Below are 22,731 nucleotides of genomic sequence, written 5' to 3' on the forward strand. Positions count from 1 at the left end.
TTAAAGTTTCAGTATATTCAGATTTAGTGTGTGTTTTTGGTGTTAACACTTTTAAACAGATAACACAACTGCATCACAAATGAACCAAATGATGGGGTTTGGGACACTTTTACCTGCTAATGAAGTCAACAATGGCCTACAATGATATTTTAGTTAAAAACTGAAAATTTCTTTAGTTTGACTAATATGTAAAACATCCAGCTTGAAACAAAGAAACAACATAAACAATAGCTGAGCTGTGTATTGGTTGTGCTGAGTTGAATAAATATTTAAAGTATTTAACAGTGTTGTAATGACTGTGTTGAGTTAAGCTAAAAAGCTTTGATTTAGATCATCTATAATTGATGTGCATTGTCAAAAGGGTTTAAAAACACAAACAGTGATCAGATTCATAATCTCAAAAACCAGAAAGCAACTGTAGCGGGTAGAGGTGTGGTGCAGTGTCACAGTATTGGGGTGCTAAATCTTATTAAGTATGGGATGTTTTATAATGTTGATGTAATTTATGTTACAGACTGCAGTAATTTATTCTGTAGAATGAGTGTTGGGGGAAAGTGCTGAACATTTGTTAGTATTCTGGTGTTCTCATTCTGTTTCTGTGTGCTTTATTCAGGTTAAATTGAGTGAGTTACTTACATGATCAAATAAGGTAACCAGGGGTGACACAACAATAAAGGTCATAACTCAATGAAACCATGTCTGGTGGTCTCGGATCTTTATAGAGAGGCCTGTCAGAACAGGAGTTTTTATAGTAGAGCAGATGAGCTCCACTACTGTCAGTTGAGGGGCGGAGCTTGGAGGGGTTTATGTGCTGGAATTAATCAGACTGAGACTTCCTCTTCCTCATCTTCACAACCATGAGGTCACCAAAAATTCTCTCTCTCTCTTTCTAACCATGACCCAGAATTCTATCTGTTAATCCTTGCTTTCCTTTATCAGACAAGTGTGTTGAATTGAGAGAGAGGCAGAGATATTGAGTATTGCATTGAATGTTGGCCATGATTTCCCCCTCAGTCACTATCAGATACAGTTAGATTTTTTTAAAAGATTGTCTGCCTGATCTCAGTGTTGTAGCCTGTAAGATTAGAAAAAAAAAAAATTGTTGCTGATTGTTGCTTTAAACTGGTTGAGAGCTGCAGTGCAGTAATGCTGTGCAGGAATAACTTGGTCATGTAATGTAGTTAAAAAAATAGAAAAAGCAGTTCTATTTTTTTTATTCTGTATTGAAAACAATAAATACTGTTTTTCAAATGTGTATTTAATTGCTGTATGCAAACAATATAAAATAATTAATAAAAAAAAATAAACAATAAATTAATAAGGCTTAAAAATCATGTGGGTGAAACTAAATTGTGTTACTTAAACAACACAACATTCCTATTAAATAGGGTAATAAAAAGATCCATGTAAAGATTGCCCTTATTTTTAACTAATTTTAACATGTAGCCTGTTACTGCATGTGCTTACATTCACAAAGTGTCAGTATTAATTAAATTAACATAAATAAACACATTCACCTTCCCCAGAATACTGATCTATTTCATTTGTATCACATTGAGCTCCATTTATTTAAACCTGTCGTTTTCTTCTGTTACTGTACTACAACCGTAAATAGTTGTTGGACCATTCTGATCTTCTGGTTTTGTTAACAGTCAGGATTAGGGTTCACAGCAAAGAAAACTTCCAGTGTTTTTTCTGTACCAGTAAACTCATCTTTTCAGATCTAAGTGCTTCTGAGGAAATATGATGTTGCAGTGTTACATGTTCTGCCATTCTGAGTATTGATAATCAGTTCTTGTAAGACTTGGAGACATACCTTTGGCCAGGGTCCTTTTAAAGAAACCAACTTTCCAACAACATCTAGAAAAAACTGAGCAGTGTCTGTATTTCCGTTGGGGAAAGGTGTTGCTGGATTCAATTTTAACAGTATGATGAAAAATACAATAGTGCGAAAGTGTGTGCTGTGTAAGGATGCATCCTCAAAGAGTAAAAACATAAATACAAGAAAGAAAGAAACTCAGAACATTAACCATTTTTGGACTCCCAGCATAAATAAAACAATGTGGTAAATTATTATTTCTTAATGAGTGTGTTCAGAAGGCTTGTGCTGTTAATAAACCACAATATGTTTTATTGACTGTGTTGATATGAGATTTTACAATAAATCTAAAGAAATGAAGCTCATTAAAGCAGAGGTATAATTTTATAACACCAGGAATTTGTTTTACAGTTTGTCAATTTATGTCTAAAAATAACTTTGTGATGAATGCAATATATAATGCAGTATATAAAATGATGTCATATAAAAAATCAATGTCAAATACAAATACAATCAAATACACAAGCAACATGAACAATCAGGAGACACAGGAAGCTTTATGGAAAGAGAATGAGGGATCTGTTTCAGGGCTGAGAGGAAAGTTATCATTCTCTGCTATTTTCTACCCTTCCGTTTATTCAGTCCTTGAGAGGGTGAATCTGAGGAACTGTGTTTTTACTGCTCCAGACTTTCTGCTTTGCACTTTACAGTCACTCTTTGCACACTCTGTTGTGTTCTGGTCACCTAGACTCACTCCTCCGTGTTTCTTTTTAATCAGGTCATTGTTCTGGTCAGATGAACTAGCTTCACCAAGTTTCTCTGTACTCGGGTCATTGTTCTGGTCAGGTGAACTAGCTTCACTCTATTTCTCTGTATTCGAGTCATTGTTCGGTGCAGATGATCTAGCTTCACTCTTATTCTCTGTAATTGAGTCATTGTTCTGTTCAGCTGAACTAGCTTCATCCTGATTCTCTGTACTCGCATCTTTGTTCTGTTCAGCTGGACTCACTTCACCCTGATTCTCTGTACTCGAGTTTTTGTTCTGTGCAGATGATCTAGCTTCACCCTGATTCTCTGTACTCAAGTCATTGTTCGGTTCGGATGAACTAGCTTCACCCTGATTCTCTGTACTCAAGTTTTTGTTCTGTTCAGATGAACTTTCTGTTCCTTTTTTATGATGATGTTTTTTGCCCCAATTCCAGGGAAGCCATCCAGTAATCCAGTCCAGTGTAGATTTATCTAACCTGTGAGTGAAACAAGTAAACTTTTTTAGGACAAATATTTTCCATATTTCTAAACACAATAATAAAACAGTGATGCGGTATAAATGTCAGGTGGTGAAACAAATGGAATTTGAATACTAAGTTATTAAGTTAAAAGTGTTAACACATTGATCCAACTCAATGGAACTTGGAAATTTGACTTGACAAGAGCTACTGAATATGCTAAAATACAAATTTAAACCTGTGCCTTTTTGGGACAATGTCAATATCAAAATATTAGAAATTAGATTGTTTAACAAAGTTAACAAAGAGAATTACTGTCTTAGAGCTAATACTCTTGTGGGAAACCTATTTGCTCATAAAGTTTTTAGTTTGTGTGATAGGTTGCATTATTTTGCCGTTTTCCTCATTTAAAACCAATTTTAATATATCTTTAATATCCGTAAATCTGTAAACAAATAACAACTACAGACCACAAACAAAACAAACAAAAAAAGCACAAGCATTAAATACAAAACATGCAGAGGTAGACACAGGAGAGCACAAACTGAAAGAAGCCAAGCAAGCAAACTAAGGTTCCTGAAACAAACAGTGATCCTAATGCTAAATATACAAATACAGACAAAGAAACTCTGAAACAAAGGGGTTCCTTATACCTAGGCTGCATCCTAATTGTGTGCTACATATTAATACTATAAGGTGTATACTATATACAAATCTTAACAGTGTGTGTTTGGTAAGTTAAAAAAAATATTAAATCATTTATTTTCTTTCTGTTTCCTCTATACACGATGAAAAATGTTTTACAGTTTGTATATGTTTCTAATACAGTAAAAAATGTTGTTCAGCCACATGTTGCAATTAATGGCTGCATCATTGTTTGTCATTTTTTTAATATTCAAAACCCAAACCCAAAACCATGGTTCTGCTTATGTACTGGAGTATACTCAACTTGATATATTTTTCTATATATTTTATATATGTTTTTATATTTATACTAGTTTATATTTAAAACTAGTTCGTACAAGTAATTAGACTCAAAATTAAGCACAGGTAAAATCACTAACATCCTGGAGGTGTGGAAACAAAGACAGAAACTATATAAAGAGCACATGGCGAACAAAACAAACAGAGAAATATTTAAAAAAAGACAGCAGGAAACGGGGCGAAAGTTCAATGCTTGTAATGAGCTAAATTGTATACATTAAATATTATACATAATAAATTAAATATTTAATATGTTCAAAGTTCTAAATATGAACCAGTTGATAAGTTAAAATAGAGTAAAGAGATTTTCAATAATTCATATAATCTCAGCACAGTCATGTTGTAACTTTGTTCTTTGATCATTGTGAGTTTTCTTACCGTAAATTACATCCTGATTTCTTCATTAGCTCGTAGAGCTGTTTTATTGACTCTCCCAGTTTATTCCCCTGCAGATCAAATTCTCTCAGGTGAGAGGGGTTTGAGGATAGAGCTGAATTTAGAGCAGCACAGCCTTCCTCTCCTATACTGCACCCCTGTAGCCTGCAGACAAACATATTCTTTAGTATTTTCTATTAACAAACATAATAATATACATAGCACATTTCAGTAACACAAAGATGAGATCAGTTGTTATATGAGAGAGAGAAGAATGACTGTTAAAGATTAGATTCTCTCTTATACTTTATAAAACTGATCTACTTACAGTAGTTCCTGTAGTTTACACTCCTGATTCTTCAGCAGTTCACAGAGCTGCTTCATTCCTGAATCTCCTAGTTTATTTTTACTCAGATTCAGAACTTTGATGTGAGTTGGATTCAAACAAAGAGCTGAGGTCAGATCAGCAAAGTCTTCCTCTTTAATACTGCAATTCTTAAGTCTGCAGAAAATATGACAGGTTCTTTACTTTGGAACAATTATATAAACACTATGCACTTTAAAAGGACACAAAGTCTGCATTCCATAAGTAGCAAAAGAGTTCAACCGCATTCAATAAGAATACATAAGCATAACAAATTAGCAGAATTGCACATTCCACTACAACTTCATTACAGAACACTTATCCAATGTTGTATTTTATACAGATCATACACTGAATCTAATAATCTAACAATTTAGGAAAAATATTTATTACCACAAAAAATATAGAAATAGTCATTATTTTAATGTGCTAATAATAAATATGCATACATATAACACATACAATAATTTGTGTAACATCAACACTCTTGAATAATGGAATATTACATTTCTGATAAATTTACAACTTTGCTATAAAAATCAATATATTCATCAATATAACTTACCTCAGTTTCTCCACTTTACAGCAAGGATTCTTTAGTAGATCACAGAGCTTTTTCAGTGCTGACTGATGTAGTTTATTCTCATTCAGATCCAGCTCTCTCAGGTGTGAGGGGTTTATAATCAGAGCAGAAATCAGACCAGCACAATCCTTCTCTGTAATACTGCCAACTTCATACAGTCTGAAGAGAGATGGAGACAAAGAAGAGATAAATTAGTATATTTATTATTCTTTCATCTATTTGAGAAAAACAGCAAATATTACCACATTTTCTTTTTATGTAACAGTTAAATATTACTGCTTAGCATGATTTGGATTTATTTGTGTTTTGTTGGGTTAGATAAAACAAATTTCTTTATGTACACTACCAGCCTAAATGGGGCCATTTCAAGGCATTAGGTGGACCCAAGCAAAATATAAGTTTGAAGCAAAGCCAATAAACAAGGTGAAAACTGTCTGTAGGCAATAATACAGGCTCTATTAAAAACTATATTTGTTATTGCTTACGTGAGTCTCTGCAGTCTGCAGTGAGGATCCTCCAGTAGAGCAGACAGCTGATTAACTGAGATCTTTTTTGGGTTAATTTTGCTCAGATCAAGCTCCCTCTGCAGTAAAGTTTTTTTTTTCAGAATATGTTCAAGGACAGTGCAGGCTTCCTCTGCAGCATCACTTTTCAGCAGCCTGTAGAGAGACCAACAGCACAGACACATTAATCATACAATTATTGATAAAACACAGTTTACTTTAATTATCCTATGACAAACTGATATTCTACTGCCCCAGAGTGTTGATAACAACTAAACCAAACCCATAATAAATGATAGCAATATGACTTATTTCTTCTGTATTTCAAAATAATGGTTTCAGTAATACCCATATGATGTTAATTTCATTGAGGAGAGCACACAATGTTGATTTTTACTATATTTCTATTTACTGTATAGCTCTAGATGTGATTACGATCTCTTATGAAATGCAGTCAGGTAAGATCTTGGCCCTTTAACAAACAGGTAAACTGACTAATCTCTCTTATAAATCTACATTTATTGAAAGTAATTTTACTACATTTAAGTAAAATAGTTGATGTATAGTAGATGCTTTAAGAATAAATTGTTTATTAAAAATTTAATTACCTCAGAGTTTTCTTTGAATTCATAAATACAGAAGTAATCAGTTCAACTCCTTTGTCTCCGGGGTCATTCCCACTCAAATCCAGCTTTTTCAGATGTGATTTGAGGTTTGATTTTAGAGTTGAAGTCAGAGCAGCATATCCTTCCTCTGTTACACTGCAGAATGAAAGACTAAAGAGAGACACAAGAATACAGAGTAATTAATCCTAGCAGTACAGTACAGTTCTTTATTCCTTCCTCAGAAAACACATCATTAATTTCTTTCACTGTTAAAGTGCTATCAGAATATAAATGATAATCACAGAAGATCTTACCTCAGTGTTTCCAGATTACAAAGAGGATTCTTCAGTGCTTCACAGAGCTTTTTCACTCCTGAATTCTGCAGGTTGTTGTTACTCAGGTCCAGTTCTCTCAGACTGGATGAGGGGAGAACTGTGGCTAAAGCTGAACAGCTTTCTTCTGTTAGATCATCATTATTGATTCTAAAAGCAAAAGATCAGGACAGAATCGTAAAACTGAGAAGGCAACATCAATACCTGTTTATTGTGTAATTAAAAATGCTGCATAAAGTACTTGAAAGAGTTTTAAAGTTTTAATTCAGAGTTTGAAGGATGAAAAACTATTTTAATATAAAACAGTACAATCAATTTAGAGTCTGAGTCTATGATTCTCTGACCTAATATGCTTTGTTTGTTTGACCTTTGGCTTTTCTAAAATACAGTCAAATGAAAATTTTTGGGCAACCCTATTAATCTTTATCATTTTTAGTTCTAAATATTTGGGTGTTTGCAACAGCCATTTCAGTTTGCTATATCTAATAACTGATGGACACAGTAATATTTCAGGATTGAAATGAGGTTTATTGTACTAACAGAAAGTGTGCAATATGCATTAAACCAAAATTTGACCGGTGCAAAAGTATGGGCACCCTTATCATTTTATTGATTTGAATACTCCTAACTACTTTTTACTGACTTACTGAAGCACAGAATTGGTTTGGTAATCTCATTGAGCTTTGAACTTCATAGCCAGGTGTCCAATCATGAGAAAAGGTATTTAAGGTGGCCAATTGCAAGTTGTTCTCCTATTTGAATCTCCTCTGAAGAGTGGCATTATGGGCTCATCAAAACAACTCTCAAATGATCTAAAAACAAAGATTGTTCAACATAGTTGTTCAGGGGAAGGATACAAAAAGTTGTCTCAGAGATTTAACCTGTCAGTTTCCACTGTGAGGAACATAGTAAGGAAATGGAAGACCACAGGGACAGTTCTTGTTAAGCCCAGAAGTGGCAGGCCAAGAACAATATCAGAAAGGCAGAGAAGAAGAATGGTGAGAACAGTCAAGGACAATCCACAGACCACCTCCAAAGAGCTGCAGCATCATCTTGCTGCAGATGGTGTCACTGTGCATCGGTCAACAATACAGCGCACTTTGAACAAGGAGAAGCTGAATAGGAAAGTGATGCGAAAGAAGCAATTTCTGCAAGCATGCCACAAACAGAGTCGCCTGAGGTGTGCAAAAGCTGTTCTCACCATTCTTCTTCTCTGCCTTTCTGATATTTTTCTTGGCCTGCCGCTTAACAAGAACTGTTCCTGCGGTCTTCCATTTCCTTACTATGTTCCTCACAGTGGAAACTGACAGGTTAAATATCTGAGACAACTTTTTGTATCCTTCCCCTGAACAACTATGTTGAACAATCTTTGTTTTTAGATCATTTGAGAGTTGTTTTGATGAGCCCATGATGCCACTCTTCAGAGGAGATTCAAATAGGAGAACAACTTGCAATTGGCCACCTTAAATACATTTCCTTATGATTGGATACACCTGGCTATGAAGTTCAAAGCTCAATGAGTTTACAAACCAATTTTGTGCTTAAGTAAGTCAGTAAAAAGTAGTTAGGAGTATTCAAATCAATAAAATGATTGAAGGGTGAAGGGTGCCCATACTTTTGCACTGGTCAAATTTTGGTTTAATGCATATTGCACATTTTCTGTACAATTCAGTACGATAAACCTCATTTCAATCCTGAAATATTACTGTGTCCATCAGTTATTAGATATATCAAACTGAAATGGCTGTTGCAAACACCCAAATATTTAGAACTAAAAATGATTAAGATTAATAGGGGTGCCCACAATTTTTCATATGACTGTAAAGTACTAAAGTTTATTTTACTGGTGTGTCAATAGATAAAAACAAAGGATTGGTCACACCAACCTTTTGTGATTATCTTGAGACTGTAGTTTGTGTGTGTGAGGGGGTAGTGAGAATCAGATTCAGGTTTTTAATTCATATTTCAACAATTTTTTTTTCACCACAATATATAGATTAATTGCATGTGTTAATGTTTTTTTAAACACAATCACAAAATCTTTTTGAAGAATGTAGGTTACTCACATTTTTGTAAATTGTGAGAAGTGGTTCTGGTCTATTTGAACTATGTAATAGGGACATAGGGGCCATCTAAAATGCAGGTGCAAACAAATAAGCTCAGCTATTATAAAAAATGCACTATAACACAAATGATCAGCTACTAACATTATGTTAAGATCTGTTATTAAATAAAAGATTATGTATATGTTTCTCCAGTTATTATAGGGTATTTTAAGCAGAAAGTAAGGTGGGTTATAGTAGGGGACCCTTCTAATTTCATGTTTTGCTGTTGGGGGGTGCCTGAGTCACTAAAACTGTATTACTGTATAAAAAAACGTTTCGCTTCAAACGATGCCTGGATGTAAATCTACACACATTTCTCTCCTTAAAAACATATATTTGGATGAGTAAAACATTTTTGTTTATTTACATTAAGCTTAGATTTCAAGTGATAATAGAGGCAGTATTACTTTTTGAGGCTCCTAACTACGGTAGCCGTAATGCTCAGACATTCCATTAAGCGATGCAGCTTTGTAGCTAACCAAAGTTGTATTTTTGAGCACTGTGTACCACATAAAATCGGTTCGGAGTCAGTAATTCCACCTTGTAGCTAAATAAAGAACTGTACCGTATTTTTCGGGCTATAAGGCGCACTTAAAATACTTATTTTTTCCCAAAAATCGTCATTGCGCCTTATAATGCAGTGCGCCTTGTGTATGGATTTTGCTTGTGTTTACTGACCTCGATTTTATGTGGTACACGGCGCTCTGTTGTGCAGAATTCCTCACCCACGCCAGAAAAAGATCCCCCTCTTGGGCTAGCGCGCGGTTACCTTTGACTGCCGTACTGCCTCTCGGCTGGGCTCAGGGTAGCTAGTTTCCACTGTAGCTCCGTGGCCAGAACAAGGTGCCGGTAAACTTTCCTTTCCACCCGTTCTGGGGTAATAGCACAAACTGTTTCTTTTTAGCGCCCACTTCTAAGTAAAGTTAACCTCTTAACACGCGCTGGCCCACCGGCGGGCCAGAAATATTTAATATTTCATAACTGGCTGTGTTTCTGAATAGTTATGAACAGTTACAGGTTCAATATAGACATCCAATATACCATTTTAAAGCTTAGAATCTCTGCTTTTGAGCTATTTAGCCTATTTAGCGGAATATCCTTTCAGAAAATAAACATTTAGGGCGAAATATGCCTTGGTTATGATTTTAATAATTCATAACTCTCATATTTGCGTTTATCGTTCGTCCATATTTCATCGAATGCGGTCATGTCATACACCATTCGATCCGTCTGGATCTCCGGATTCCAGAACTGTGCTTTTACTGTAGGATGTATGTTTCATGAATTAAAGCTGCGTCAGAGCGCATGTTTCCAGTAATAAAAGGCTCTCCTTTTGTCCTGGGGTAACCTCCGGTCACTGCCGCCACCCCCCGAACACACACCCGCGCTCAGCCACAGGTCCTACCTTCAAAACGCGTCCAGACTAAAGAGAATCCATCAATCCAGTCTCAAGTAATCCACAGTTATATCCAAACAGCGCTGGAAATCACTTCATCCAGAAATGAAACTTATCCAATCTTTATCTCTGTTTTAAAACCGTTTTATTCACCGAATTCGGCACAACACGCTATTATAGTCAGAAGCCTCGCGGAGTAATGCGGTACTTGCTGTGCTTCAACATAATATTATGGTCTGTCGGAGCGTTGCGGCTACCGTTGTCAGGAGCGTCGCGGAGTAATACGTACTTGCTGTGCTTCAACATAATATTATGGTCTGTCGGAGCGTTGCGGCTACCGTTGTCAGGAGCGTCGCGGAGTAATACGTACTTGCTGTGCTTCAACATAATATTATGGTCTGTCGGAGCGTTGCGGCTACCGTTGTCAGGAGCGTCGCGGAGTAATACGGTACTTGCTGTGCTTCAACATAATATTATGGTCTGTCGGAGCGTTGCGGCTACCGTTGTCAGGAGCGTAGCGGAGTAATACTAACTGTGCTTCAACATAGTCTTACGGTGTGTGTGTAAGGACCGTGAAATGGCTCCAGTTAAGAGACATGCTTAAGAGACATTTAGTGCGCCTTATAATCCAGTGCGCCTTGTGTATGGACTAACACTAAAAATAGACCGTTCACTCATCGTGCGCCTTATAATACGGTGCGCCTTATAGTCCGAAAAATACGGTAAAACACTTATATAAACACACATATAAATATTTCATTTTAAAATGAAAAATTTGAAAATCTGAAAAGCACTGAAAATCTTGTTTTTACCATATTTTGAATATTGAATGTTCAATTGTATATTTTTAAGTGGAGGAAATTAGGCTTGGAGCTTAAGTTATAAAAAAGTTTTTTTTTTTGACTATTTATATGTTTTGTTTACTGCATAACTCTGTAAATTAATATGCCATAGACTTGATAGCTTTAATATCAATGTGCAACACATGTAGAAAAAAAAAAGAGAATTGAATGTGTCCACACTTTTGACTGGTACTTTATATTATTGCTATATGCAATATTTGTAAGTTCAATGTGCAAAGTTACACTCTACAGTTGGTTGGTAAAGCATGTAGTAAGGACAGGTATTATGCTGTCTGTAAAATATTTTAGTAACATCCCTCAGAATCTCTGAAGACCTTTTTAGCACCATTTCAGTACTTATAGTCATCTAGTCATATAGTGCACTATAGGCCCCTGTAGTGCGGCCTAGGCTTCTATTTATAATTTCATTACTTTTACTTTTATACTTTAAGTAGTTTTAAAGGCATTAATTTTCTACTTTTATTTAAGTAAAAGGTTTAAGTTGATACTTCTACAAAAGTATTTGTATTCCCAAGTATCTATACTTCTACTTGAGTAATGAATGTGAATACTTTTGACACCCTTGCTACTAACGTGCATTAACGCCTAAACTATTAGTATATTAAATACACTGAAAGCTGTATGAAATGCATCTGTTGGTGCGATGTTAACAGGCGATTGAGGCAAATATAACCTAAATACCTTCGCTAATGATCATGGATTACATAGATCCCTTTTAGATATTAAACAACGCTGAACTAAACTGGAGACATATCAAAGCTGTGCTACGTTATGTGCTTAACCTGTGTCCACAAATTGAGTTTACCTTTCTGAAAGTCTTGGTGGTGAGAGAAATGCCTCATAATGTTCGCTGTGTTTATGTTCCACTGATTTTATCACACATAGTTTGTGCTGAGTTTTGTTCTCCATGGCAGCGCAGCTGAACTTTTTCCAGTAATGTTTATTACGGTTAGAGGGAGAGATGCTGTATGAATCAGTGTAGCCTGGGGTCAGTGTGTGCGGCTCGGGGGAACCGGTGTTCTGTCGAGTTATGCTACCTATCGATATATGCTTCTTTATGACACTGCGCATACGCCGACCAACATTCTTTTTTGTATGATTTCATGTTTTTAATGATATTTCCTTAAGTTTTTATTGGGAACATTAAACAATCTGCTTGAATGTTAAAAAAACATGTAAATAGCAGCATAGCAAAGGCAAGTTTGCTATGCTAACTGTAAAAATATAAAAATACGGTTTATAGTCACCTATACATAATTTATTGTACTTTTTTACATCAAATAACTAAAAGTAACTAGTAACTTTTACTCAAAGTAAATTTTAAATTGCGTACTTTTTTACTTTTACTCGAGTAGATTTTTAGATGGGTACTTTTACTTGAGTAGAATTTTAGCAAAGTAAAGGTACTTTTACTCAATTACAAATTTTCTGTACTTTTTCCACCTCTGATACATTCATACATACATACATACATACTGCGCTGGATTACATGCATAAAAAGACTGGATTATTTTATTAAAGACTGTTGATTTAAAAAAAAAGTTTTAAGTGCGTTTCTTATGTGTGAAAAATACCTTAGCAAGAGTTATTTTTGTAGCAAAGAGTGCTATGAAATATAATCATATATTTATATATTTGCTATATAATTATATATTTTTTCCTAACCAAATTATAAGGGTGTACTGGGTTTAATCTATATATATATATATATATATATATATATATATATATATATATATATATATATATATATATATATATAAAACTATAGAGACCGTATATATATACATATGTACGCATGTGGAGAAAATTGTTCGTACCCCTCGGTTAATGAAAGAAAAAACAACAATGGTCACAGAAATATTTTGAATCTGACAAAAGTAATAACAAATAAAAATGCTATCAACAATGCTATGAACAAGTGAAAGTCACACATTGTTTTTCAACCACGCTTTAACATAATTATAAAAAAAAAAAATAAACTCATGACACAGGCCTGGACAGAAATTATGGTACCCTTTACTTAATATTTTGTTGCACAAACTTTTGCAATCACTGCAATCAAATTATTTCTGTAACTGTCAATAAGATTTCTGCACCTCACATTGTTTTGGCACATGCACTCCTCATGAGCAAACTGCTCCAGTTGTCTCAGGTTTGAAGGTGCCTTTTCCAGACGGCATGTTTCACCTCCTTCAAAAGAAGCTCAATAGGATTTAGGTAAGAGCTCATATAAGGCCACTTCAGAATGGTCCAATGTTTTCCTCTTCGTGGGTGTTTTAAACTGTGTGTTTTGGTTCAGTATACTGTTGCAAGACTCATGACCTGTATCTGAGACCAAGCTTTCTGACACTGGTCAGCAAATTTCTCTCTAGAATCCCTTGATAGTTTTGAGATTTCATTGTACCCTGCACAGATTCAAGACATCCTGTGCCAGATGCAGCAAAGCCACCTCAGAACATAACAGAACCTCCTCATTTTGATTTTAACAATGGTGTCCTCCTTGCTTGTCTCGCATTATGTCCACTTTGGCTCAAACGATGACGGATGGTGTGATCTGACACTGATGTTCCTTGAGCTTGAAGTTCACCTTTATTCTCTTCAGAGTTTTTTCTGGGCTCTTTTGTTATCATTTGTATAATCAGTCTCTTTGATTTGTCTTCAATTTTCCTCCTGCAGCCACGTCCAGGGAGGTTGGCTACAGTCCCATGAATCTTAAATTTCTGAATAATATGTGCAGCTGTATTCACAGGAACATCAAGCTGCTTGGAGATGGTCTAATAACCTTTACCTTTAACATGCTTGTCTATATTTTTTTCCTGAAACAACTCTTTCTGTCACTTCCTCTGGACCATGTTGAGTGTGGTACACACCATGTCACCAAACAGCACAGTGACTACCTGTAGCACTATATATTCTCCCACTGACAGATTACAAGATTGTAAACACCTGTGATGCTAATTAGTGCACACACTTTAATTTAACATGTCCTTTTGGTCACATAAATTTCCGGGGTTACCATCATTTTCATCCAGGCCTGTTTCATGACTTTACTTTACTAAAATAATTCTGTTAAAGCGCAGTTCGGATATATATATATATATATATATATATATATATATATATATATATATATATATATATATATATATATATATATATATATATATATAGTATTATGCAAAGGTTTTAGGCACCAAAGCAAATTATGCTAATCCATTTATCTTAGCAATACGAGTGTTTTGCCTGAAAAAAGCACTTTGTATGATTGAACAGATGCAAATAAACATACATAAATAAATTATATCCTGAGCTGTAGAACAAAGTTTAGTTACAGATTTCTCCTGGATGCATTCAGCCAGCATGGTAATATTTTCAGTTCCATCAGCAGCTCATCTGATTTAACATCAGTAAGCTCTGATTTACCAAACCAGGTGTTGATATGATGAGAACTATGAATAACACTACTAAACTCAGAGATGGAGGACAGATAGTGGAGGAGCTTTTTGTAAAGTTGCTTTGTTTTTATTTATTGTAATGCTAGTGTTTTACTGATAAACACTTACGGTCCAGATTAGAAGCTTTTTCTTTACTTAAAATTCCCACAAGTGCCTAAAACATTTGCACAATACTGTATATTTACTTAATGTATCACAGTAAAGTATATTTATTATTACTGAAACAAATAAGAATACTGACTGGAGTCTTCTCAGTTTACAGTGTGAGTCCTGTAGTAAATCACACAGTCGTTTCACTCTGGAATCTCCTGAAAGTCCTGCTGGATTCCTGTTTAGGTTCAGCTCTGTCTGCAGTAAGACATTCACTCCCAGATCTGCAGAAAGAGAAGCCCAGGCTTCATCTGCAGCAGGAGTCTTCAACAGCCTGCAAAGAGAGGAGATTGTTTTAAAAAACACACCAAAAAACACCTCGCCCAGAGCCTTTAGCAATCAACTATAAAATAAAATATACTTAAAATGTGCACAGTAACTATAAGTAATTTTTAGTTGTATTTATTTCTGGCATTTAGAAGAATTGATATTTATGTTCCGTACATTGGAATAATAAATGTAGCTTAATATAGCAGATATAGGCTTTCTGCTGTTTGAGAATTTGACACATGCTCATTCTCACTCAATCTTTGTCACGTCCTGCAGTTTAGAAAATAAAAAATAAAAAACGAAAAGCACTTTGACTGAACATAAATTTATTTTATTTCACTTTGCTATTATGTAACTGAAATTCACTTTTATATTTTTTATATTTGAAAAAAAAAAAATCAAAGCACATCGCTTCTCACACTGCCCGTTAATTATTAAAAACTTAAAAAAATGTGAAATACACAGATCCATGAAGCTATATCTTAGCTTTATATAGTTCGTTTATTAACACCAGGGTACATTTATTAAAATATAAAATACACTGCTCAAAAATAAAAATAAAAGGAACACTTAAACAACACAATGTAAATCCAAGTCAACCACACTTTTGTGAAATCAACCTGTCCAGTTAGGAAGCAACACTGATCGCTACCTCCTCCTTTGTGCAAGGAGGAAGAGGAGGAGCAGTGCAAGAGCCCTGCAAAATGACCTCCAGCAGGTCACTAATATCCCTGTTTCTACTCAAACTGTCAGAAACAGACTCCATGAGGGTGGTATAAAGGCCCGACATCCGCAAGTGGGGCTTGTGTTTACAGCCCAACACCATGCAGGGCGATTGGCATTTGCCAGAGAACACCAAGTTTGGCAGATTGGCCACTGGTGCCCTGTGCTCTTCACGGATGAGAGCAGGTTCACACTGAGCACATGTGACAGACATGACAGAGTGTGACGACTCCGTGGAGAATGTTTTGCTGCTGCAACATTCTCCAGCATGACCAGTTAGGCAGTGGGTCAATAACGGTGTGGGGATTTCTTTCTAGGGCTGCACAGACCTTCATGTGCTCACTAGAGGTACCCTGACTGCCATTAGGTACCAGGATGAGATCCTCAGATCCATTGTGAGACCATATGCTGGTGCAGTGGGCCCTGGGTTCCTTCTGATGCAGGACAATGCTAGATCTCATGTGGCTGAAGTGTGTCAGCAGATCCTGCATGATGAAGGCATTGATGCTATGGACTGACCCGCCTGTTCCCCAGACTGGAATCCAATCCAGCACATCTGGGACATCATGTCTAGCTCCTTCCACCCACACCACACTGCACCACAGACTGTCCAGGAGTTGACTGACGCTTTAATCCAGGACTGGGAGGAGATTCCTCAGGAGACCATCTGCTGCCTCATCAGGAGCATGCCCAGGCGTTGTAAGGATGTCATACAGGCACGTGGAGCCACACACACTACTGAGCCTCATTTTAACTTGTCTTCAGGAATTTCCACTGAAGGTGGATCAGTCTGTCATTTGATTTTCCACTTTGATTTTGAGTATGATTCCAAGTCCAGACCACCATGGAAAAATAATTTTGATTTACATTAATCATTTTATTTTGTAGTTTATATTTGTTATTTTGTTCTCAACGCATTCCACTATGTAATAAATAAAGATTTTCAACTGGAATATTTTATTAATTGAGATTTAGGATGTTATTTTAGTGTTCCCTTTATTTTTTGAGCAGTGTATATTAATTAATTATTTAAAGTCCCGTTCAGCACTCCAAAATGCCACACGCACGACATGTTGGAGCAGCGTGTCCCATTGCACGCTCCATTGCCTTAGGAGAATTATTACACACCTTTTTTTGCGCATTTTGAGTGGCACAAGGCATATTTTTTGCGCCTTCACCAAACCAAAGACACAGGAAACATGTTACACCTGCCCGCACTGTACCTTTAAGATCCACCTCTCCTGAGTATTGAGGCTGACTCCACCCCTCCCACACACCTGTGGGAGATTACACATCTACAGGACTATATATATATATATATATATATATATATATATATATATATATATATACTAGACTCATGCACTGCCAAGTTGCGAGATATTGCCACATTGTTGTTACTGTTTTCCTGTTTTTTTATCTATTGCTTATCCTTGACTACAATTTTTGCCTAGTGTGTACTTTCTGTTTTTTTGGACTTTGCCTGTTTTTTGACTTCGTTTTTTGCCTTCTGATTTGGATTAATAAACCTGTCTGCGTTTGCATCCAAAGTGCCTGGTTGGTTTCTTACAAAACGCCCCTAAATCAATCAGCGCAAAGCACAACTCACCAGTGCGCTATAGATTGCCAAAATAGGGCCCTTTATGTGTGTTTTTCTATAAATAAGATTATGTGCTTGCATGCTTTGTCTACAGTGTATCACAAAAGTGAGTACACTCCTCATATTTCTGCAGATATTAAGGCATATTTTTATGGGACAACATTGACAAAATTACATGTTGACACAATGATGAACTAGTCTGTGTGCAGCTTACATAACAGTGTAAATTTATTCTTCCCTCAAAATAACTCAATATACAGCCATTAATGTCCAAACCACCGGCAACAAAAGTGAGTACATCCCTTAGAAGATACACCCCTAAATGTCCAAACTGAGCAATGCTTGTCATTTTCCCTCTCACAATATCATGTGTTACTAGGTATCAGGTGTGCATAGGGAGCAGGTGTGTTTAGTTTTGTAGCACAGCTCTCAAATTTACTCATACTGGTCAGTGAACGTTCCAACATGGCTTCTCATGGCAAAGAACTCTCTGAGGATCTTAAAAACGAATTGTTGCACTACACGAAGATGGCCAAGGCTACAACACCCTGAAACTGAGCTGCAGCACAGTGGCCAAGATCATCCAGCATTCTAAAAGAGCAGGGTCCACTCAGATTGTCTCAAGCATGTGTGGTGGCAATCAGGTGAGGAGTACAAATATAAGTGTGCCGTGCTGACAGTCAAGCATGGTGGTGGGAATGCCATGGTCTGGGGCTGCATGAGTGCAGCAGGTGTTGAGGAGCTACATTTTATTGAGGGACACATGAACTCCAATATGTACTGTGAAATACTGAAGCAGAGCATGATCCCCTCCCTCTGAAAACTGGGTCACAGGGCAGTGTTCCAGCATGATAATGACCCCAACACACCTCTAAGACGATCACAGCTTTATTGAAGAGGCTGAGGGTAAAAGTGATGACCAAGCACATCTCGAGACCTAAACCCAATAGAACATCTGTGAGGGAGCGCAAAGTCTTAAATATCCGCCAGCTCATGCCCAGAAAAAGTTAAGGGAGTTCTGGAAAATAATGGTGGCCATACAAAATATTGACACTTCAGGAACTTTCACTAAGGGGTGTACTCACTTTTGTTGCCGGTGGATTAGACATTAATTTCTGTATATTGATTTATTTTGAGGGAAGAATAAATTTACACTGTTATATAAGCTGCACACAGACTACTTTTCATTGTGTCAAAGTGTAATTTTGTCAGTGTGGTCCCATGAAAAGTTATACTTAAATATCTGCAGAAATGTGAGGGGCGTACTCACTTTTGTGATACACTTTACAGTATGTCTCTTGAAACAATTTGACCTTAAAGTGAAAATATTATGTGTTTATATTACAAGATTTATTACTAGATGTATTTGATGTATTGTCTCTCTCTGGTGTTTCTAGTCTAGTTTTTAACCTAGTTATAGTTACTTGGTGCAGTATGCTGGCATGTATGCAACTATGTGCTGAACTATAAATGGAAAAAGTAGTTTGTTAATTACAGTCTGAAAGATACCACAGCTCATGCATAATAAAATAAATGTATTTCTCTCACCTCAGTGTCTTCAGTTTATAGTTTGGATCCTGTAGTAAATAATAAAGATTCATCACATTTTTGTTTCCGGGGTTATTTCCTCTGAGATCCAGCTCTATCAGATGTGATGAGGTGTTTGATTTTAAAGCTGAAGCCAGAGAAGCATAGCCTTTTTCCAATACACTGCAGTCTGAGAGACTGAAGAAAAACAGATATTACAATAAAAAAATAATCAATATAAAAAAATCATGATTATCTTTGTTTAGCTTTAGTAAAACACTAACTTCAGCAACTTCAGTTTGCTGTTTGAGTTCTTTAGCAGATTAGATATCTCTTTCACTCCAGAGTCCCCTAGTTTATTCCCACTCAGATCCAGCACTATCAGGTGTGAAGGATTAGAACACAGAGCTGCTGATAGAGCAGCACAGTCTCGCTCTGTAATACTGCAGTTATTTAACCTACAAGAGAAGAAAAGGCATAAATCAGAAAGAATTATAACTTTGTTATTGTGATTCTTCAGTCTCACTAATATACAGTAATATAAAAACAAAACATTAATATACTTAATAGTGTGCATTTTAAAATCTTACTTCAGTATCTTAGTTCTGCAGTGTAAATCCTTCAGTAGAGCAGAGAGCTGCTGCACTGCTGAGTCTCCTGTTATTTTCTCACTCAGATCCAGTTCTGTCAGCAGTAAAGGGTTTGTTCCTAGAACTTCAGTCAGAAAAGCACAGAAATCCTCTGCAGCAGAGCTGTTCAGCAGCCTGGAGATAAAGAATATTATTACATATTTATTGCCTTTTTATACTGTCCCTGATTACATTGATCTTTTTTACGTTTAAAAAAATAAACACGACATGTTTTAGTTGATCCTAGTGGCAGAAAGGGTAGAATAAATTCTACAAAATTAGCTCACCTAATTGTCTTCAATTTTCTGTGTGGATTATTTAGTAAATCAGTTAGCAGCTTCACTCCTGTGTCTCCAGGATCATTGTCTCTGAGATCCAGCTCTACAAGGTTTGATGCAGAGTTCGATTGCAGAGCTGAAGCCAGAGTAGCATATCCTTCCTCTGAGATGCAGCAACTACTGAGACTAAAAAACACCAATAAAAAACAGAATAAACAAAGTGAACACTTGCAGTAAGACACTGTATTCAGTAATGTAGTATTTGTGAGTGATGGAAAAAACACGTTTTTCCTGTAAGGTTTGCTGGACTGGAAATCTTCTAGCATGTGACAATTTTGCAGTGTGGTATGCTGTAGGATTGTTATGCATATTTTATGCAATAATGTTTCCCCTATAAACTGATATGACTCATATTGTAGTGTTTTGCTATATAGTGAACTCACTAGGGAATAAACAAACAACAAACAATCTTTCTTATAGCAGCTCTGAGGACGTCTGATGCAACAGCACTGCATTGCACTCAGCAGCTAGAGCTGAGACTAATGATCACATTTTATGAGCAGATAATCTTGTGCTGCTCCTTGGACAGTTGCTGCATCTTTTACCCCTTATCCCTATTTGCGTGTGCATGTGTTGTGTGTGTGTGTGTGTGCGTGTGTTGTGTGTGTGTGTGTGTGTGTGTGTGTGTTGTGTGTGTGTGTGTGTGTGTGTGCCAAAATGCACACCTGCTTTGCACATGCAGCCTGCTCTATCCCACTAGACACTATTAGTGCAATACATTCTGAGCAGAGATTCTTAAAAGTACTCCAGTGAAATCAATAAACAATTAACACATGATTAAAATAAGTTTTATAATACTGTCCCATATTGTATATATTATAATATGATTTAGCTGCTTTAAAATATACATATTTAAGCCCATATTTTACTTACTTCAGTTTCTCCAGTCTAGAGTGAGGATTCTTCAGTAGATCAGAGAGCTTTTGCAGTCCTGATCCGTCTATCTTATTCTTGTTCAGATCCAGAACTCTCAGGTGTGAAGGATTTACGAGCAGAGCAGAAATCAATTCAGCACAATCTCTCTCTGTAATACTTCTTTTATATATCCTACAGAGAAAGATAATACAAACACAAAATAAAAACAAACTGGCTTAATTTAATAAAAAACTCGAATAATTAAAATCTTAAAATAGTTAATAATAATAGGTTTTAAACACTTTTGTCTGCATGTTGTATCTTGTGTCAAAGTTATACACATAATTATACACATTTATTTTTTGTTCATTGATCAGTAATATTGGCTAGTGATATATATTTTTACTGTCGTTAACAAAAAAAACAATTTAAATAGCTCAGAAATGATTCTAATTTCTCTAAATTCAAAACAAAATGTTCACTGCTATCTCAGAATTATTTAAACCCTAATTACACGCATCTATAGTAATTAGTAATCTTTTGCTATTTTGATCTGCTACAAACGAGAAACATAGGCAGATACCATTTTTAGCATCATTACTGAGACATTTCAGATGTCTTTAAAACTCATTACAATTTTCAATTGTGTTCAAGTCAAGGAACTGTGATAGCTACTACAGAATCTTTCAGGACTTCTTCTAAAACAAAGCTTTAATGTTCTTTAACACATACTTTATATAATTTTACCTATTGAAAGGCCCAGCCACACCAAAGCTTCAGACATACCCAAAAAATTCCACAGAACTGAATCCTAAATCTATTTATATGTTTTTGAGTATACAGGACCTGACATTTCTTGAGCTTTGGAGCCAGTAAGAGTGTACAGGATTGGAGTCCATCAGCGTTTAGTATACTGTACTATTCTATAGACAACAACTCAGGCTCTGTTTAAAACTGTATATTATTTATTTCACTGCTTACATGAGTTTCTGCAGTCTGCAGTGAGGATCCTCCAGTAGAGCAGACAGCTGATTAACTGAGATCTTTTCTGGTTCAATGTTGCTCAGATCAAGCTCCCTCTGCAGTAAAGGGTTTCTTTTCAGAATTTGTTTAAGACGAGTGCAGGCTTCCTCTGCAGCATCACTTTTCAGCAGCCTGTAGAGAGACCAACAGTACAGATACATTAATTAAACAATGATGGATAAAACACTGGTAATATTAGTTATCTTGTGGTAAAAAATACAGCGATTCTGTTATCAGAGTGTTTATACCATTATTGTGTAATTATATAAGATGACAATTAAACCAAATCTATAATAAATGTCTGCAATGGGCTGGAATGGGTATAATAGCTTTGTATGCTTTGCTTTGACAATACTATATTTCTAAACATCAGCATCAGTTGTCACCATATGATGTATTTAGGTTAACGTCGGTGAGGAGAGAACACAATGCTGATTTTATTGTGTTTTTATTTCTACTTAATCTCTAGATATGATTGTCTCTTCTTGTAATTCTACTTTAATCGAAAGTAATGTTGCTAAATTTAAGTAATATATTTCACATATAGTAAAAAATAGTAAATGTTTTAAGAATGGATTGTTAATTAAAATATTCATTACCTCAGAGTTTTCTTTGAATTCATGAATACAGAAGTAATCAGCTCAACTCCTTTGTCTCCGGGGTCATTCCCACTCAAATCCAGCTTTTTCATGTGTGAATTGGGGTTTGATTTCAGAGCAGAAGCCAGAGCAGCATATCCTTCCTCTGTTACGCTGCAGGATGAAAAACTAAAGAGAGACAAGTATACAGTATAATTAATCCTAGCAGTACAGTACAGTTTAATAATCCTTCCTCAGAAAACACCATCATTTTACTTCAAGTGATTTCAGACTATGCGCTCTATTTTAGCGATCTATAGCGCACTGATCAATTGCACATCACTTGATATAGGGGCGTGTTGTGTGTCTTTGGTATCGTTAGGGTTAAAAAAATACGCCTACAGCTCGAAATGCAAAAGGTGTGC

The 22,731-nt window shown here is 35.8% G+C and overlaps 2 protein-coding genes across 2 annotated transcripts; both read right to left on the minus strand.

The window, feature by feature from the left end:
- Positions 1-2,144: 2,144 nt before the first annotated feature.
- Positions 2,145-4,902, minus strand: LOC111188384 (probable serine/threonine-protein kinase DDB_G0288147). The gene is made up of 3 exons (XM_049466423.1): positions 4,733-4,902; positions 4,408-4,569; positions 2,145-3,063 (listed from the first exon to the last, which is right to left on the minus strand). The coding sequence occupies exons 1-3, from the start codon at positions 4,786-4,788 to the stop codon at positions 2,682-2,684; spliced, it is 600 nt and encodes a 199-aa protein (XP_049322380.1). The 5' UTR covers positions 4,789-4,902; the 3' UTR covers positions 2,145-2,681.
- Positions 4,903-5,329: 427 nt separating this feature from the next.
- Positions 5,330-22,419, minus strand: LOC111197372 (ribonuclease inhibitor-like). Its single transcript, XM_049466660.1, has 12 exons — positions 22,328-22,419; positions 21,687-21,860; positions 20,724-20,897; positions 19,800-19,976; positions 19,474-19,647; positions 19,168-19,341; positions 18,905-19,081; positions 14,855-15,037; positions 6,774-6,941; positions 6,463-6,630; positions 5,837-6,010; positions 5,330-5,510 (listed from the first exon to the last, which is right to left on the minus strand). Exons 1-12 carry the CDS (start codon positions 22,417-22,419, stop codon positions 5,330-5,332), a joined length of 2,016 nt encoding a protein of 671 aa, XP_049322617.1.
- Positions 22,420-22,731: the final 312 nt, after the last annotated feature.

This window comes from Astyanax mexicanus, chromosome 17, assembly GCF_023375975.1.
Source record: "Astyanax mexicanus isolate ESR-SI-001 chromosome 17, AstMex3_surface, whole genome shotgun sequence".
Classification (NCBI taxonomy): Eukaryota; Metazoa; Chordata; class Actinopteri; order Characiformes; family Acestrorhamphidae; genus Astyanax; species Astyanax mexicanus.

Excerpts from the sequence above, each read along its gene's own strand:
- LOC111188384 (XM_049466423.1), bottom strand. The coding sequence starts at position 4,788 with ATGAAGCAGCTCTGTGAACTGCTGAAGAATCAGGAGTGTAAACTACAG. Across the intron at positions 4,570-4,732 it reads TGTAAACTACAGGAACTACT|GCTACAGGGGTGCAGTATAG; the intron begins GTAAGTAGATCA and ends GTTTGTCTGCAG. Across the intron at positions 3,064-4,407 it reads AAATCAGGATGTAATTTACG|GTTAGATAAATCTACACTGG; the intron begins GTAAGAAAACTC and ends TTTCACTCACAG.
- LOC111197372 (XM_049466660.1), bottom strand. The coding sequence starts at position 22,419 with ATGAAAAAGCTGGATTTGAGTGGGAATGACCCCGGAGACAAAGGAGTT. Across the intron at positions 19,648-19,799 it reads AGAAAATTGAAGACAATTAG|GCTGCTGAACAGCTCTGCTG; the intron begins GTGAGCTAATTT and ends CTTTATCTCCAG. Across the intron at positions 6,631-6,773 it reads TGTAATCTGGAAACACTGAG|TCTTTCATTCTGCAGTGTAA; the intron begins GTAAGATCTTCT and ends GTCTCTCTTTAG.